This window comes from Grampus griseus (assembly GCF_964374135.1).
Source record: "Grampus griseus genome assembly, chromosome: 10".
Taxonomy (NCBI): domain Eukaryota; kingdom Metazoa; phylum Chordata; class Mammalia; order Artiodactyla; family Delphinidae; genus Grampus; species Grampus griseus.
The window spans coordinates 8927017-8948086 of record NC_139004.1 but is presented as its reverse complement, the minus strand read 5'-3'; the positions used below and the strand labels follow the sequence as shown (position 1 = coordinate 8948086).

Sequence of the window (21070 nt, the reverse complement as noted above, 5' to 3'; positions counted from 1 at the left end):
TACTAAAGACTAAAGAATGAAGCTTTTATTTTTGTTAGAGAGACATACAGAAATGATCTTTATATATCACTGCAGCTATATACAATTAAATTATATAGATTAAATTTTGGAGATAATTTGATATAATCAAACAATTTACTTCAGATATGCAGTCTAGATTACAGCAGGAGAAATAAAATATATTGATTTAAACACACTTCGAAAACAGAAGAAAGTAAAAGTATATATTGTTTAAAAGCCATGCCTGCTGTGTAAAGGAATCCATCCGTACCACACCTCCATCCACCCACCCAGCCATCCATCTTCATTTATTAATAAATATTTGCCAAATGCCTACTGTATGCACTAGGAGCCATAGAAGGTGCCAGTATATGATGTTGGGCAAACTGAACTACAGCATTCATGAGGACACTTGTGTGGCAGCGGTGAGGGGAAGAGCTTAAGGGATGAGATCTCATAGGCTGTGTTAGGGAGCTTTGTCTTGTCTTCACACTGAAGAGACACAGGAAGCCATTAAAGAGGTTTGTCAACAGTTACTAAGTGGCTAACTTCATGCTAGGTGGTGGGCTTCAAGAAATAAACACCCATAGCAACACCCCCATTCTTGGTTCCCTTGCAGAGCTGTACTTCCAATACAATCTGTCAAATCCTTTCCACATTAGCTAAACATCCAACTAGGCACACGTTACTATATACATTTGCTCTCATTTAAATTTTCTTCAGTCCTCTTCCTGCCTTTTCTCACTCATCAAGAGAGTCTCATTTTCTTCTTCCAAATCTTTTCTTGAATGAAATAGCTACTATTGTATCCCATGCTTGGTGGTTAGTGCAAAATTCTAAATTATCATCCTTAAAATTTGATATTCTTCTTATATATAGCATAGCCCAACAAAACACACTCTGAATACTGAAACAGTAGCAAAAGAATGCCCTGTTTGGGTGAAATGGTACTTTGTTGTTTCCACAGCTGTTTGCTTTCAATTTTTTTAAGATTTATTTTCTAGAATTTCACACAATCGTTTACCTATCTTCAACTGATTCTGCCTTCCCATTGCTTTTATTTTCTATTCTTTCTTCCCCAGAATTATATCCCTGACTTCCACGCAACATGTGTACTGCTTTCTCTGATCTGACTAAACATGAGAAAAAAGAACAAGTCTCCATGTAGGCAATAAACATCTGAACCCGCCTCTCTTTTTTTTTCTTTCTTTTGCCCCATACATAGGATACAGAAGCAAAGCTGGAGAAAAGCTTAAATAAATCAACAGCAATACACACATTATCCTTTTAAGTCAGTCTGCAACACGATTCATATAAAAAATAATAGAGGCATATGCATGAGGTCAATTATCTAAGAAAGTGAAGATGGCAAATTAAACATAATCTGGGCTTTTTTCCTTATCATTCTTCCATGAATCCCCAAGTGAACCAACAGAATGAGACCCATTTCTTTGGTTTCCACAGTCCTGAGAGATGCTGTCCTCAAAGCAGCTCAAATCCATACATCATAATCTGAACTATTTCATACCTCTCTTGTGAAAAAATGAAGCAGTGGACATAAACACACACTTTATAGAATCTTAAACAAATGCGTTTTGAACATTTTAATCTCCCTGAAACCCTGGGTCACCTTCCAATCAATTATAGAGGCGCTGTGTCCTGACTTAACTGGCAGTGACTTTTTCCATTCCTAAATGGTGCATGAAATCACGTTGCATCTTACAATCAATAGCATTTTGAAGTCAACAGAATAGGCTATGAAACTGTAAAAGAATGCAAGCCTTTCAATGAATTCTATAACAGTTAATCTTGCTAACTATTTTAGCCTCTAATTTAATAAATGATTACACCATAGAGTGTAATCAGTAAGATTCATAGGAAATATACTGAGGGTTTTTGCCTCTCATAATTTGTAGGAAGCAAAGTTTTACGTTTTGCATTTAAAAACCGTGAACAGAATACTTACAGACATTTATTTTACATAAATGTACTAAAAGGTGCTTTGTTTATCATTATGCAGATCATCTTCCATAAAGCCGGCACCAGTCTAGTTGCAAAGCAATGATCTCTTGGGATTTAGTATTTTTAAATCTCGAAATACTGACAGCATTGACATATGATACCTTTAACTCATATACATGGCACAAATAATTAAAATAATACTAATTTTCCTGTTATGTGAGCCATTAGCATTGCCTATTACACTAAAAAAGAACACTTCAGGAGACCTGAATATTTAAATTTGAAATTCCAAGTAATATAGCATGAGAAGAAAAAAGAGATGACTTTTTTTTCTAAAAAACAGAAAATCTGTTCCTGTTTTCCCAAGGGAAATTAGTTAGGCACTGCTGCCAGACTACAGAAAACCTCATGAATTTTGATTCTACCAATTCAGATTTTATGATAATTTGGGCAAGAGCTGAGTTAAACAGCTTCCGTTAAGGTACAGACTTTTTCTTTCCTATCTATTTCCTAGGGCTAAAAAGAATGGATGATGCATAATAAAAAATTACTGAATAAAAGAATGAACTAATAACAACTTTACAAGGAAAACATGATGATTTTTTGAGCATTTAATATTAAAAAGTAGAATTTATAAATATATTTATTTAAAATAAACAGCCATTGAGCTCTACCGACCACCAGTCCCTCCCATTAGGAAGCTTGCACAAGCCTCTTAGATAGCCTCATCCAGAAGAGAGCAGCCAACAGAAGCAAGAAGAACTAGAATTCTGTAGGCTGTGGAATGAAAACCACATTCACAGAAAGATAGACAAAATGAAAAGGCAGAGGACTATGTACCAGATGAAGGAACAAGATAAAAACCGAGAAAAACAACTAAATTTAGTGCAGATAGGCAACCTTCCAGAAAAAGAATTCAGAATAACGATAGTGAAGATGATCCAGGACCTCGGAAAAAGAATGGAGGCAAAGATCAAGAAGATGCAAGAAATGTTTAACAAAGACCTGGAAGAATTAAAGAACAAAGACCTAGAAGAATTAAAGAACAAACAAACAGAGATGAACAATACAAAAACTGAAATGAAAAATATACTAGAGGGAATCAATAGCAGAATAACTGACACAGAAGAACGGATAAGTGACCTTGAAGACAGAATGGTGAAATTCACTGTGGCAAAACAGAATAAAGAAAAAAGAATAAAAAGATATGAAGACAGCCTAAGAGACCTATGGGACAACATTAAATGCAAAAACATTTGCATTATAGGAGTCCTAGAAGGAGAAGACAGAGAGAAAGGACCTGAGAAAATATTTGAAGAGATTATAGTCAAAAACTTCCCTAACATGGGAAAGGTAATAGCCACCCAAGTCCAGGAAGCACAGAGTCCCAGGCAGGATACACCCAAGGAGAAACACTCTGAGACACACAGTAATCAAACTGACAAAAATTAAAGACAAAGAAAAAATATTAAAAGCAACAAGGGAAAAATGACAAATAACATACAAGGGAACTCCCATAAGGTTAACAGCTGATTTCTCAGCAGAAACTCTACAAGCCAGAAGGGAGTGGCACGATATATTTAAAGTGATGAAAGGGAAGAACCTACAACCAAGATTACTCCACCCGCAAAGGATCTCATTCAGATTCGATGGAGAAATCAAAAGCTTTACAGACAAGCAAAAGCTAAGAGAATTCAGCACCACCAAACCAGCTCTACAACAAATGCTAAAGGAACTTCTCTAAGTGGGAAACCTAAGAGAAGAAAGGGACCAAAAAAAAAAAAAAAACACCCAAAACAATTAAGAAAATGATAACAGGAACATATATATTGATAATTACCTTGAATGTGAATGGATTAATTGCTCCAACCAAAAGGCACAGGCTCGCTGAATGGATACAAAAACAAGATCCATATATATGCTGTCTACAAGAGACCCACTTCAGACTTAGGGACACATACAGACTGAAAGTGAGGGGATGGAAAAAGATACTCCATGCAAATGGAAATCTAAAGAAAGCTGGAGTAGCAATATTCATATCAGATAAAATAGACTTTAAAATAAAGAATGTTACAAGAGACAAGGAAGGACACTACATAATGATCAAGGGATCAAGTCAAGAAGAAGATATAACAATTATAAATCTATACGCATAGACTGTATCCAACACAGGAGTACCTCAATACATAAGGCAACTGCTAACAGCTATAAAAGAGGAAATCAACAGTAACACAGTAAGGGTGGGGGACTTTAACACCTCACTTACACCAATCATCCAGACAGAAAATTAATAAGGAAGCACAAGCTTTAAATGACACAATAGACCAGATAGATTTAATTGATATTTTTAGGACCTTCCATCCGAAAATGGCAGATTACACTTTCTTCTCAAGTGTCCATGGAACATTCTCCAGGATAAATTACATCTTGGGTCACAAATCAAGCCTCAGTAAATTTAAGAAAATTGAAATCACATCAAGCATCTTTTCCGACCACAACGCTATGAGATTAGAAATAAATTGCAGGGAAAAAAACGTAAAAAACACAAACACATGGAGGCTAAACAATACGTTACTAAGTAACCAAGAGATCACTGAAGAAACCAAAGAGGATATCAAAAAATACCTAGAGAAAAATGACAATGAAACCACGATGATCCAAAACCTATGGGATGCAGCAAAAGCAGTTCTAAGAGGGAAGTTTTTAGCAATAAAATCCTACCTCAAGAAACAAGAAAAATCTCAAATAAACAATCTAACCTTACACCTAAAGGAACTAGAGGAAGAAGAACAAAGAAAACCCAAAGTTAGTAGAAGGAAAGAAATCATAAAGATCAGAGCAGAAATAAATGAAATAGAAACAAAGAAAACAATAGGAAAGATCAATAAAACTAAAAGCTGGTTCTTTGAGAAGATAAACAAAATTGATAAACCTTTAGCCAGACTCATCAAGAAGAACAGGGAGAGGACTGAAATCAATAAAATCAGAAATGAAAAAGAATTGACAACGGACACTGCAGAAATACAAAGCATCATAAGAGACTACTAGAAGCAACTCTATGCCAATAAAATGGACAACCTGGATGAAATGGACACTTTCTTAGAAAGGTATACTCTTCCAAGACTAAACCAGGAAGAAATAGAAAATATGAATGGGCCAATCACAAGTAATGAAATTGAAACTGTGATTAAAAATCTCCCAACAATAAAAAGCCCAGGACCAGATGGCTTCACAGGTCAATTCTACCAAACATTTAGGAAAGAGCTAACACCCATCCTTCCCAAACTCTGCCAAAAAACTGCAGAGGAAACAACACTCCCAAACTCATTCTACAAGGCCACCATCACCCCGATACCAAAACAACACAAAGATACTACAAAAAAGGAAAATAACACACCAATATAACTGATGAATATAGATGTAAAAATCCTCAACAAAATACTAGCAAACAGAATCCAACAACACAGCAAAAGGATCATACACAATGATCAAGTGGGATTTATCTCAGGGATGCAAGGATTCTTAAATATATGCAAATCAATCAATGTGATACACCGTATTAACAAATTGAAGGATAAAAACCATATGATCATCTCAACAGATGCAGAAAAAGCTTTTGACAAAATTCAACACCCATTTATGATAAAAGCTCTCCAGAAAATGAGCACAGAGGGAAACTGCCTCAACATAATAAAGGCCATATACGACAAACCCACAGGAAATACCATGCTTAATGGTGAAAAAATGAAAGCATTTCCTCTAAGATCAGGAACAAGACAAGGATGTCCACTCTCACCACTATTATTCAACATAGTTTTGGAAGTTTTAGCCATGGCAATCAGAGAAGAAAAAGACATAAAAGGAATACAAATTGGAAAAGAAGAAGTAAAACTGTCACTGTTTGCAGATGACATGATACTATACATAGATAATCCTAAAGTTGCCACCAGAAAACTACTATAGTTAATCAATGAATTTAGTAAAGTTGCAGAATACAAAATTAATACACAAAAATCTTTTGCATTCCTATACATTGACAATGAAAGATCAGAAAGAGAAATTAAGGAAACAATCCCATTCACCATTGCAACAAAAAGAATAAAATACCTAGGAATAAACCTACCTAAGGAGGTAAAAGATCTGTACTCAGAAAACTATAAGACACTGATGAAAGAAATCAGAGATGACACAAACAGATGGAGAGATATACCATGTTCTTGGATGGGAAGAATCAATATTGTGAAAATGACTATACTACTGAAAGCAACCTACAGATTCAATGCAATCCCTATCAAATTACCAATGGCATTTTTTACAGAACTAGAACAAAAAGTCTTAAAATCTGTATGGAGGCACAAAAGACCCCAAATAGCTAAAGCAGTCTTGAGGGGAAAAAAAGGAGGTGGAGGAATCAGACTCCTTAACTTCAGACTATACTACAAAGCCACAGTAATCAAGACAGTATGGTCCTGGCACAAAAACAGAAATATCGATCAACGGTACAGGATAGAAAGCCCAGAGATAAACCCATGCACCTATGGTCAACTAATCTATGACAAAAGAGGCAAGGATATACAATGGAGGAAAGCCAGTCTCTTCAATAAGTGGTGCTGAGAAAACTGGACAGCTGCATGTAAAACAATGAAATTAGAACACTCCCTAACACCATGCACAAAAATAAACTCAAAATGGGTTAAAAACCTAAATGTATGACCGGACACTATAAAACTCTTAGAGGAAAACATAGGAAGAACACTCTTTGACATAAGTCACAGCAAGATCTTTTTTGACCCACCTCCTAGAGTAATGGAAATAAAAACAAAAATAAACAAATGGGACCTAATGAAACTTAAAAGCTTTTGTACAGCAAAGGAAAGTACAAACAAGACAAAAAGACAACCCTCAGAATGGGAAAAAATATTTGCAAACGAATCAATGGACAAAGGATTAATCTCCAAACTATATAAACAACTCATGCAGCTCAATATTAAAAAAACAAACAACCCAATCCAAAAATGGGCAGAAGACCTAAATAGACATTTTTCCAAAGAAGGCATACAGATGTCCATGAGGCACATGAAAAGCTGGTCAACATCACTAATTATTAAAAAAATGCAATCAAAACTACAATGAGGTATCACCTTACACGGGTCAGAATGGCCATCATCAAAAAATCTACAAACAACAAATGCTGGAGAGGGTGTAAAGAAAAGGGAACCCTCTTGCACTGTTGGTGGGAATGTAAATTGATACAGCCACCATGGAGAACAGTATGGAGATTCCTTAAAAAACTAAAAATAGAATTACCATACGATCCAGCAATCCCACTACTGGGCATATACCAGAGAAAACCATAATTCAAAAAGACACCTGCATCCCCAGTGTTCACTGCAGCACTATTTACAATAGCCAGGTCATGGAAGCAACCTAAATGCCCATCGACAGACGAATGGATAAAGAAGATGTGGCACATATATACAATGGAATATTAGTCAGCCATAAAAAGGAACAAAATTGGATCATTTGTAGAGACGTGGATGGACCTACAGACTGTCATACAGAGTGAAGTAAGTCAGAAAGAGAAAAACAAATATCGTATATTAACGCATATATGTGGAATCTACAAAAATGGTACAGATGAACTGGTGTGCAAGGCAGAAACAGAGACACAGATGTAGAGAACAAACGTATAGATGCCAATGGGGGAAAGTGGCAGGGGGGAGGAGCTGTGGGTTGAATTGGGAGATTGGGATGGACATGTATACACTAATATGTATAAAATAGATAATAAGAACCTGTTGTATTTAAAAAAAAAAATAAAAGAATGGGTAAGAGGATACAAACCCAAAAGGAAACAACCACACACACACACACACACACACACACACACACACACACACACACTTTCTCTCTCTGTCTCCCTTACTCTCTCTCTCCCTTTCTCTCTCTCTCTCTCTCTCTCTCTGTCTTTCCCACTAACCAGAATTCATCTCACAATTGAAGATAAGAAATATTGGGGATTAATCATACTTTTGGTTAGGTTATAAAAATAAAATAAAAAATAAACAGCCATTAATGCTCATTTAATTACACTATTTCCTGGTAATTAATTTATAAACTAGCTAGCATTATTATAATACTGAAATAATTAAACTGTGTTCCTTTAAAAAATTCAATAGTTCAGACATCTCACTAATATATTACACTAGCCCTTCCATTGACTGTATCCGTGTGAGCTTTCATTTTATAAATTGCTAATGCCTTTCCAAGTTTATAACATTTTAAGTAACCCAACCAAGTTTTGTTTTATTGCACATACTTTCTCTCAGGCTGTTTTAAAACATTTTAATCTTATCTTATATTTAATTTTATCTTAACATTATTCATTTTAATTTAATAAAAATCAGTCCAACTTTTCCAGTATGCCACCTAAAGTTTAGTCTCACTTAGGAAGGACTTCATCATCCCTAATTATAGGAACATGCTCTTGTATTTTCTTAAGTATTCTTAGCAGAATTCTTAAGGAAGAGAATGTCACTGGCATTAAAGCATAACCTTATTAACATAAAATACTATTCCAAATGAAACTTCATTTCTTTTTTTTTAATATCACATGTGCTATTTAAAAAAGAAAAAAAATGGGAGTGTTTTTCACTCCTTGCAAACTTATTCATATTATAAGGAGCTTAAAAAAATTTAGGAAAGTAGGTGAGCAAACTCTGGCTTTCATATTTACCCACTAATTAGAGTTCACAATCTAGTTTTTTGCTCATTAGTCTGTCACGTTCACTTCTGAATTACTCAATCTAGTTTTACATAGGAACCTAACTTCCCTCAAGCTTCCCCAGATAACAAGAGGGTAATTCCAGGCCATTCATTATGCCTATGTTAACAAAAATCCTACTTGTCAAGTGACTCCTTGGAGCAGGTCTGAATATCACAGAGTTATTTCAGCAGGACAGATTCCTTAATGTATTTCTTAAGCCATAAACTGCTTATATCCTTAGGACCCATTAGTCTCATATACATGGTAAAATAGATGATTAACTGAAATTATCTTTTAAATAAAAATTTTCTGGTGGCTAGAGTATATAATTTCAGAGTGATGGCTTCTAAAAGGAAACTATAGGTATTATGGTGGTGATTTCAGGATTTTGCTGTTTGAGACAGAATAATATGAAAAAATCCCAGTGCAAGCTGACCTAAAATCTCCACCTTTTCCTATACCCACTGTTTGACTCCTATTTTTTCCTGAATCATTACAATATTCTTTTAAAAGGTGATCTCTTTATTCAACGGCTTAATTTAGAACAGGACTAACTGTACTACAGATTCAACTATCACTAGAATACAGCTCTCATCCAGTTATGATGCAGAATAATATTAGAATAACACAGACTAGAGAAGTCCTCATGCCACTTTCTGGTTGCAGTCCCTGGGATAAGGTTATTTAACAGTTTTCAACTTCAGCTTTTCCATCTTTGTAAAATGGTGAATTTATCTGTAAAATGCTGAATTCTAAATTTCTAACATAAATTCTAGGAGCATTTTTATAGAACATTCCCTGAAACTTTTGACTATACTGTATTCAGAAACAGAGAGTAAATTATTTTAGAAATACAAACTGGTTTTAAAAATCAATTAACATAACAATGCAATTAAGTCAGAAATCACTAACAAAAAAATAAAATCTCCAACCATCCCCAAGGGAAAAAAATTCTATCAAGAGAGGGAAAAAAGAAACCAGCACAGAAATTAATGAAAGCAGCGAACATGAAGTCATATTTAATACAGCTAAAGCAAGGTCTACAAGGAAATCAATAGCTTTAAATGATTCTAACAGGAAAGAATAGACTTAAAAATGAATAAGCCCAGTTTCCAACTTAAGAAATTTCATAACAGAATAAGCTCAAAAAAGAGGAAAAGATAATAAAGAGAAAAATGTAATGAAATGGGAAAGTATGATACAAGAAAATATCAAGAAACTCAGAAGTTGGTACAATAAAAGGGGAGTGAAGCAGACAAACCTCTGGCAAGACTAATCAAGACAGAGAGAAAAGGCACAAATGAACAATATTAACAGTGAGAAAATGGAGACACAACTACAGGTCCAGCAGCAATGAGAGAGAGTAAGAGAATACCATGAATGACGTTTTGCCAATAAATGTGAATGGTTAATAAAATGGATAAATTATAAGAAGAATATCTGATTGAAGAGAAAAAAGAAAACTCGAATAATCTCATATTATTAAATACATTGACTTGGTCAATTAATCTATGACAAAGGAGTCAAGAATATACACTGGAGAAAAGACAGTCTCTTCAATAAGTGGTGCTGAGAAAACTGGACAGCTACATGTAAAAGAGTGAAATTAGAACATTCTCTAATACCATATACAAAAATAAACCCGGAATGGATTAAAGACCTAAATGTAAGACTGGATACTACAAAACTCCTAGAGGAAAACACAGGCAAAACACTTTTTTTCATAAATCACAGCAGTATTTTTTTTGGATCCATCTCCTAAAGTAAAGGAAATAAAAGTAAAAATAAGCAAATGGGACCTAATTAAACTTAACAGCTTTTGCATAGCAAAGGAAACCATCAACAAAATGAAAAGACAACCAACTGAATGGGAGAAAATATTTGCAAATGATGTGACCTATAAGGGATTAATATCCAGCATACATAAACAGCTCATACAACTCAACATCAAAAAAAAAAAAAACCTGATTAAAAACTGGGGCAGAAGAACTGAATAGACATTTTCCCAAAGAGGAAATGCAGATGGCCAACAGGCACGTGAAAACATCACTAATCATCAGGGAAATGCACATCAAAACCACAATGAGGTATCACTTCACACCCATCAGGATGGCTATCATCAAAAAGAACACAAATAACAAATATTGGTGAAGATGTGGAAAAAGGGGAACCCTTGTACACTGTTGTGGGAATGTAAAATGGTGCAGCCACTGTGGAAAACAATACAGAGGTTTCTCAAAAAGCTGAAAATAGAACTACCATATGACCCAGCAATTCCACTCCTGGGTATATATCCAAAAAACCAAAAACACTAATTTGAAAAGATACATGTACCCCAATGTTCATAGCATCATCATTTACAATTACCAAGGTATGTGTCCATCAACAGATGAATGGATAAAGAAGATGTGGAATACATACACACAGAATGGAATACCACTAAGCCATAAAAAATAATGAAATTTTTCCAACTGCAAATAATATAATTTTATTTTTAAAGCTCAAACTCAGACAAAACCAAAAAGGATATTGTTTGAGAATACACAATTATTTTTAAGAAGCACTAAAATGATGATGCAAACTTAAGAACACTTAAATATCTCTACCAAGCAGATAGTGGGATGAAATGGAGACTAGCATGTAGGCTGATACAACAGTACATATTAGCAATGTGCCAGTTCTTAAATTGGGTTTTGGAATCAAAGATTACCATGTTATTCTTATGATTTATAATAATGCATATTACATATACTAAGTATTATATATTAAGTGTACGTGATAATATATAATATTACACATTATATATGTAATAATATATGATATATGTGATAATATATATTACATATTACATATGTAATAATATATATTATTTATATATTATTTTATGTGTCAAATATTGTGTGATAAAAATTTAAAACAAAGGATTAAAATTAAAGTTTATTCATGAGACAGCATATAAAAGCTTTCCTAACTGATCTATTTATTTCTTCCCAGTTTATTTCATACATATTCATCACTACATCTGTGACATTCACTATTTATTTTATTTAAATCTCGTGCAATAATTTTAGAAATAGTGTCAAGCACAGTGAATGTTTAGACCAAGTAAATAGTGCCGTAAGGAAGAAAATAAGGACATTATAGAGAACTGTGTGAATGCTGCATGCTATATTTATCCCCAAATTGGTTAAAATCAAAGTAAATCACATTGTAGTCATCTGACTTTCATTCATAAGCGGAGAGAAAGAATAAAAAAAAATATTACCATAATTTAGTGCACTTCATTATCCTATTGGTGTATAATGAGCCAAGTCAGTTTCTTTGCCACCGTATTATACTAAACAGATGAATCCTTCCTTAAAATGTTAGAAAACAGGAAAGATATCTTTTTTAATCTACCAATAAGCAAGGTTTGTTTTCCTTAAGAGCCTACCGGTATGCTAAATGCTTCTGAAGATAAATTAGTTACTTGTCCTAATGGTTAAAAAAAGAAGGGGAGCGGGAAGAACCTTGAATAGGTTAAGGACCACAGCATCTTCAATGGAGATGAAGCCTTAGAAACACGAGCAATGTAGAAAAAAAGGCAGATGTAGAAAAAGTTAAAATGTCAGGGGAAATAACCAAAAGCATGTTGGAAAAAATAGTGAAAAAGTGGTCTATTCTATATGACTTATCTCAATCAATAAAAATAAATAACTCTAAATTTTTAAAGTATATTCTTCGAAAGAATAAATGAATTTCCTTTCACCAAACAGACAGCTTAGCAAGCAAAGACCTGAGAAATCTCAAGACGTTTATTACTCAAAAATTTTATCTCATGTTGTTAAAGACAAACTGATGTTACTCCTCAATTATATTTTGGAGGAAAACTATTTTATTTTTAATTTGCCCAGAATGCGTATGTAAAACTGAAAGCTGAGTAGAAATTCTAGGCAGTGAATTGCACAGAACAATGCTCACTTGGTATTCATCCTGGGTCTTAAATAAGTGTAGCCTGCCAAATGCAGCCCACTGGACTATTTTCAACTTCATTATCCAATTTCTTTTTCTAGAACCTCTGTTTCATTTCCCCCTTCCTATCAGACATTTAGTTCATGGTTTTTAAAGCTCTTTGCCACAGGGGTAGGAAAGAGGGGGAAAAGGAAGACAAGAACAGATTTATTTCCCTAACTGAAGCAGCTCTAAACCATCAGTAGATGTGGAAAAGATTGACCATGACAAAGAACTTTAAATTGTTAGGTTCTTACAGCCTGAGTGTCTCAAATGCTTCATGATTTCAGCAATGTGGGAAGGGATATTCAGTCAACCTTTCAAAGGAACGGTGTGGCTGTGGTGACTTCTCTGCTCTTCTTAGACTTGTGTTTCTGCAAGAGTGTCATTAAAGGGTCGTATTTGATATGGGCCTCCCAGAGATCCCATGGTGGGTGAGGGGAGAGAAAAAAGAAGGAAGACACTTTAAGGTGTCCGCGCATCACAGCGTCACTACTCAGACAAACCCCAGACAACCCTGGAGACTTCACAGGCTGGTCCAAGGGATAGAGAAGCTGGACAACCGGAAATTATTTCCACTAATGATACCTAGTTAGGAAGCTAACTAGATTTTAAAAAATGACTTTCCATTGGAATCCTACGTAGCTAAATTACTCTGCCAAAATATCCCACTGTAATTAGAAGATACAACAAGGATAAAGCACTAAAAAATCATGAAATCTAAATGCCATAAGGTGAACCATAGATCCTTCTATTCAATTCTACGCATTAACAGGGAGTGTTGGAACTCTACCCACCTTCCTTTCTTCCTCCCCTCCCACAGGCTGTTGTACATCGAAAGCATTTTTTCGTATTACCTGGGAAAATAATCAGTATGCTTTCTGTGATGAAAACCGATTTTTGCTTTTAAGCTTTTTATTCTTTACACAAAATTTACCCATTATAACTAGTGAAAGAACAAAATCCAGATAAATAAAGGTTAATCACCTTCCTCTGCCCCTTCTCTCACCATTGCAACAAATCACCACAGTCAACTGAAATAATTAACATTTTTTAAAAGCTGCATAACATCCCCAAATATGAAGGTACTACAATTGATGCAATTATTCCCGGCAATGACTAACATTTGGGTTATTTTAGGTGTCTTAGGTTTTTGTCATTTCACAAAGAATACTGCACCACGTGAACACACATATGCACACACATATGGGAACACAGTACCATCAGTACTCATTATACTGGTGACTTGATTGCTATGGGACAGTCTCCCAAACAGGACTTTCAGAAAAGCTGCAACCATCTTTCATATTCCCACCAGCAAAATAGTAACATGTGGGAAACAGTTACAGAATATGCTATGCAGTTAAAACATTTCACAAAGCAAAGTCCATAGACTTTTAGGTATCAATCAGTTTAAGGTGATTTTTAACTTTGGGATATGTTTACACTGATTCATTTAGAGAGGCTGCGATAATAAGATATTTATACAGGAATCTCTGCAAGAATAAAGCCTATACTGGGGTTGATTTTAATTTACCTTTTTTTGACACTTCTGCCCCATTGAGTTCTTTTTGTGCTTCTTCAATTTTGTCTAAGAAAAACAGCAACAAAAAATTATAAGTCAATTCATCATACACAAATAAGAATACAGTAAAACAAATATTATTACTTATGAACAGTACCTGACGCATAGTAATAAATATTTGTTGAATGAATTATTTATGAAACAAATATGTGTAAACTGTTAAAGTAATAATAAAGTCCTTTTAAAAATTATACTTATAATTTTATGTCTTAGTCACAGGGACTACTTCCAATTGTTTCCACAATGCAAGTAATTAGTGCATTTTAAATACTGAACCATAGTTTAAAAATGTTTAGCTGAGTAATAAAAGTATGTAAACATAATACTTTCTTTATGAAGACACACAGATTTTATTAGAGAGATACAGCAAATGCCTACTGGCTTAGAAACAAGTCTAAGCAAAGTTCATAGATAGCCTCAGACCTAAGCCAAACACGGAAGAGATAAAAGAAAGGATGGAAAAATAAAGGAAATGATGGGCTGAAGAGCAGCAACACAATACCCATCACTTTTGCCAACCCTTGATTACAGAATAGTTATCAATGAAGTGTGAGGGTGGAATACTGCATTAAAGAGATACCAGATAAAACTAATGACTACAGAAGTGCTATATATGCACACAGTTTTGAAAGAAGCAATAACTAACGAAGAGCTGGGACGGCTGCCTCAGGAGTGGTTGGGAGAGGGAGGCACATGGGCCCAGAGCCTGTAGGTCTCCCATGTGAGCTTTGAGCACAATTAGATTTTGTAAATAAGCACATGTTCTACTTTGGTAACAATTAATTTAAATTTTATAAGGAGATATATATTTGATGATTTATGACAGCAACCAATTCCAAATTTAATACAGTGGTCTAAGTGCTAATTATAATGGTAAAAGTAACAAAATTCCTAGGGTACTATTTTGTACTGAAATGAATACAGTAACCATAATTATGCAACATTTTAGATAGTCCCTTGGCGTACAGTTTAAACGCTTTCAAAATATTGGTATGTCAGCCATTCATGCCTCCCAGCATCCACCAGCAGCTCCCCAAATGCCCTCTACTGGCCATGGAAGATGCAGCCTCCAAAATGGCATCCTTCCCCAACTAAATAGGGCACAGATCCCACCATATGCCCTTGAAGTTCTGGTTCTATCTGCCTTTTCCCCATCAGCCTTTCCAGAAAAGCCAGAAATCCACAGAACCTTCGATTTACTGATCAAACTTCTTTCAATTGCATGTTGATCCATCCATCCTGCCATATCAGGGCAGCGGCGGGGGGGGGGGAGCATCAGAATAAAGGAAACAAGCAATGGTTAATCGTAACTAAATCTTCATCCTGACAAATGCACTCCCCACAGCAATGTCCTATTTGCTTCCTGCTAATTACCAGACCCAGGATAAGATTTGAGGGGAGAAGAGACTATCTTTGGAAATAATACAATTTCTTCTCATTTACAAACTTTAGTTATTTCTCCTGAAATGATGAGTGAAATTGGAAACAGTACTGAAAAAAAAAAACACAAACCCTTATTAAATGCAGAAAGTAGATCCTGCGCTTAGCAGTACTTTTACTTCAAAAGGAGAATTCCAAACGTATGGGTGAAACCTGGATTAACACAAGTAACAAAAAGACAAGGCCCACTTTTTCAAAAAATAAAATGTACTAAGTACATTGGAGACATTCAAAATGTAAATAAATATTAAATATACAGTCTTTGAGAAACATAAAAATGAAAAGCGCTATTATTTCTCTGCCAGCTGTTTGTCCAAACTTGAGAACCATAAATAATATATACATATATATTATGTATATTCATAGTAGTAATGACTGTTTAAGAGTTTATGCACACAAAATTTGGCATTATACAATAAAACGACTTCTTATTAATAGAACCAACTGGGGCTCAAGGCAGCAAAAACTCATGACTTGACATAATATTTAAAGAATAGCTTCTATTTAGTATATTGAGGTTTGGCCACCTTCTATTTGTACTTTAACATAACAAATTCTTGCAAAAATGACCTCAATTTACATTTGTGTATAAATCAGTAGATTTAGGATATCTAGTGTGTGAGGTATAGGCATCTACTTAAATGCCTTTACCTGGAGCTCCAGTTCAATAGGTAAATACAGTCTTCAATGAGAGAGCTTATAATAGCCATTATAAGATTTTGCCTCAATTTTTAGAGAAAGTCCTGTTTATAGTTAACCTATGTTTTATAATTCTCCTGATAAAAGATGATGTTTTAAAGACACTCTCCAAAACTACAGAGAAAGTACTCATTTATTATATGCTCTTAATTGGTTCAGACAAGGCAATTCACTAGTATTTAAAAGCAACATTTATCATTTTTTTCACTATGACCCAGAGTAAGAAAGATATTTTTACATTCCAACCAGTTACACATGTGTATCTTTATTATGTATATACATAATTCAGAAACCAGCTTACCCACACTCTAATTTCTATCCTTTCCTAGTAAAAATGGAAAATGCTGCCTTGCTCAAATACACTGATTTCACAACCCACTGCTGGAGCAAACCTGCGGCTTGAAACTCACTGATAGAAAGAGCAGTCCTCAACCAAGGGCAACACTTGCCAGCCAGGACATATCTCATTGTAAGCCCTGATTGGCAGGGGGTGCGTGTGGTTTATAATGGGATCTCAGATTCTGAGACATCTTCCATCATGCCCTCCTCAGTGTCACTGTTACCTGAGGTAATAATTTCACAAAGACTGCACATTCAGAAATAAACAGTAGTTTCTCTGTTGCTTAAAAATAAAAACAGATATATATGCAAAATTGACATTCACACCAGTGGTAAATCTAAAATAAGTAACATATTCTTACTCTAATGAGTTCTTACCGTATTTAAATTAAGATGTAATTCTAATTAATTCAGTTTTTACTAAATACACTTGGAGTTGTTACCTGGAAAAGATCCCAGCAACACATGAATGGATCCATAATTGTCCCTAAGATCCAGAAGGGCCCATGGCTGAAAGAGTGGCAGGCTGAGAGGAAGGGTACTGACAGTGTAGGTTAGATTTTGGTTCTGCAACTATTAAAAATGTACACCTTCTTACAGTTTTTCTTCTCTGGTAAAGCACAGAAACTATTTGTTAACGGTAAAGGCTATGAACAATCTTGTTTAATGCCTTACATATTTTAAAACTTTTGTTTGTACAAGAAAACAATGCAAAACATTTTGTTTTCATCATAGGTAAATAACTGTAAATAAAGAAAAAAATGTTGATTTGTGGAGCATAATCTGAAACCACTGAGCCAAAAAAAAAAAAAAAGTCCTGGAGCCCTTAGGAAACCACCGTTCTTTTGGGGTTCTGGGAAGAAGACTAGATAATTAAAAACAAATCATTTGGAAAAATAAAGCAATCTTCAAATGAGAGCTCACAGCAAGTGCCTGTCTCTGACCCTTTTCACCCTGCGGTGAAGTGGGGGCGATGGGCCTCCTGTACCATCTCAGATCCTCGACACCACTCCTCAAGAGCCCTGCGACTCAGTACATACATCATAGCTTTGGGGACCGACTCATTAAATTGTTAGGATTTGGTTCAACAACTGCTGAGGGTTTTATATTGCACTGAATGTCTGCCTGGTGTCAGGTACAAAAGGAAGAACCAGAAATATAAAGCTAAAAGAATGGCTCCCCTGGAGGACCTTACGGATTATTCTACCTCTTAAACAAGCATTTTAACATCAATTTGACGGTAAATATAAAGCCTGATTCCCTGTGCAGCGAACACAGCTGTCTGTCATCCCACTCCCTCCTCTGCAGCTCCAGCCACACCCCTGGTGCAGGCTCCCTCAGGTCCCTGAGACTCTTCCAGCTAGCTGCCCTCCCACCCCATCCCTTCAGGATGTCACCTCCTCTAGGAAACCTGCTCTGACACCCTCCTCAGAGCCATTGCTTCCTTCTCTGTGCCACCACCCCTGCGTGTAGGATCCGTCTTTCCACAGCTATGTATCTGGTGATCATTAGTAACAACGACAGTAAGGCAGACTGAGTGATTTACTGGCCTTAAAAATGCTGACAATAACCTGCCAAGTGACACACAGAAGCAAGGGTACACTCTGAAAAAGGGAAAAAGGCGTATCTGCACACAAACTGAAACTGGCATTAGGTGGTTTCACGTAAGAGCCTGGCGTTTTATCTTCCTTAATGTTATAAATGATTCCTACATTTGGGAAATTGCATCAGTGCGCACTGAAAGCACCTGAATCAACTATTTATCACTCCATTAGATTATCAAGGAGTAAAATGATCTCTCCCCTAATTCTAGTAGCTCATGCTTCTCTCCTGCTGTTCTGACAGGCACCCATAACTTCTGCTCTGACACCTAGAGGCTCTCCTTCTTCACTGAGCCCTGAAAACATAAAGTGGAAACACTAACAGTAAATTTTACGAAGTAGATCCTAAGGAACTGTAAAAAGCTGAAGAGATACCATCTGATTGAAAAAAGATCACCACATGTGACTGCACTATTTTTACTACTGAATAAACCTAACTCCCATGTCCCTCATCACACGTCAGTACAAGCCCCCTGTTCTCACTGGTAACTGCTAGAGCTATTTCAATAAGACTAAATATATGACAATGACGTAATGTTAAAAATGCATCCAATACCCATAACCACGTATGCATGGTCGTCTAAATGATGATCCCAATGTTCACTACTAAATCAGCTAAGGAAACCTACCTTTATAAGTAACACGTTTTAACCTGTCAGTTACACATCTTTCCTATCTCTAGACCTATGTCTTTCAGGGAGGCAGACTCTACAATAATGCCGAAAATGATAGTCTAGACTAGTAATATTTCAAACTGAAAAATATTGCTTGAAATAAGTAAAAAAAAAAAGAGAGAGAGAGACTCAACTCGGCACTCATGAATTTGAAGACTGTGATTTACTAGTAAAAATTCTAGAAAAAAATAACATTACTCAACTTGATCCAGAAAGAGAAAAACTCAACTAGAATAACGAGGGATGATTGAGAAAGTTACCAGAGAACAACACAGAATTACTTTTTTAGAGGTTAAAGGCCAAGATGGTTTTATTATCAAATTCTTACCAATTCTGAAGAATAAAGCATTTCCTAAACTGTCCCAGAGTACAAGCTAACACAAAAGGTGTTCTAAACCATTTTTAAAAGCTGCTATAACCCTGATATCAAAATGTGACTGCAGGGGCAGAAGAATCAACACTCCATACAAGGCTCACAAATGAATATGGATGTAACAACCTACATCCAGAAGCACATTCCACAGTTAGAAAGCCACGTCCAAGGAGGGTGCACAGTAAGCATGCAAAGACATTTCAGTATTAGGAAGCATGTTATTATCATTTGTAACAGGACAGGACGGGGGTGGTGGGAAGGTAATTTAAATAATGTCCAACATGTACTTGATTAAAACACCTGTCTCTAGTGTAAACAAAAACAAAACAAAAAACCCTCCACGATAAATAAAAAAGGATATGCTTCATCATATTAACAAAGTGGTATTCTAATAAACACCCTAAAACAGAGAAATTAGCCAATAACCTATCACTTCCTTTAGGAAGCCTTCCCTGACCCTTCCCCCAGGCCCTGGTCTGCGCCCCCAGCACAGTGTTCTAAGGCCCAGAGCAGCATTCATCACGGGATATTCCGAGAGCCTGCATGCTCACACGCTTTCTTCATTAAAACTATATCTTATTCAACAGAGTACACAGGTGCTTAGATCACTAGAGCCTCAACACATATTTGTTCAATAAAGGAATTGCTATTGCCGTATTTATGGTAGCATTTATGTTAAATTAACAATTACTTGTGGACAATTTTACATGTAAAACAATAAAGGACTAGTTAAAGAACTATGGTACTTCCATACAACAGAATATTATTTAGCCATTAAAAATGTTTTAAAAATACTTACTGATAGAAAAAAATGCTCAAAGTGTATGACGTAAAAACATTTTGTGCCACATAGATGTACACACACACACAGATCTATAAAGAAATAGGCTCAAACATAATGATTATCTGAGGGTAGAATATTAACAGTTTTAATGTTATTTCTATTTTCTTCAATTACTCAATTATCTATAATAAATATTTTAATATAAAAATAAATATTATTTAAATTTAATAAAAACTAAAAACCCTAAAAATATGCGATCAAATTACTTTTTTAAAATATGTCAGCTGGCTATAGGTTCTAAATTCCAAATTTCCAGATCATATGAAAGACTCTGGGTAGTTTCTAAAACATAAAAACATTAATATAGTGAATGGTTCATTCAGTTCAGAATATATTTATTAGCTCCTGTGGGCTAGCCCTAGGGATACACAAAGATGACTAATCTTACAGGTAGGAACTTATAGAAGTAAATGAGCAATCCCTCTACACGCAGTAACTGGGTGACTAAGTCCGTGGGGTCCTAGGGGAACACTGAAGGGTGTGAATGCGGCTGTCTTGGAAATAGGAAGACGGGTCCTGCAACACCTTCATGGAAGAAGTAATACATGGGCTGAACACGCAGAGAAGAAAAGGAGAGATCTTGTCTAGAGGAGGAGGAAATTCAGGGAGGGAAGCATGAGGCGGATGGAGAGGCAAAGACGCAGAAAACAAGACAGAGTCAGGCACTCCCAGCAGTCTGCAGCATAAATCCGGAGACAACAGGTCTAAGCACACAGGGTTTGAGAGCTACCGTCTTACATAACTGGTTGCTAAAACCATACCACAGGGTAGGTGGAAGCAAAAATATAACTATTCTA

At 35.4% G+C, this 21070-nt stretch overlaps 1 protein-coding gene across 1 annotated transcript in view; it reads right to left on the bottom strand.

The window, feature by feature from the left end:
- The window catches only part of HIVEP1 (HIVEP zinc finger 1), a 139224-nt gene that overhangs the window by 55487 nt on the left and 62667 nt on the right, over nt 1-21070 (bottom strand). Inside the window, exon 4 of the mRNA XM_082662722.1 lies at nt 14256-14309. Within this exon, the coding sequence (XP_082518848.1) occupies nt 14256-14309 (54 nt within the window). The remainder of the gene's footprint in view (nt 1-14255; nt 14310-21070) is intronic.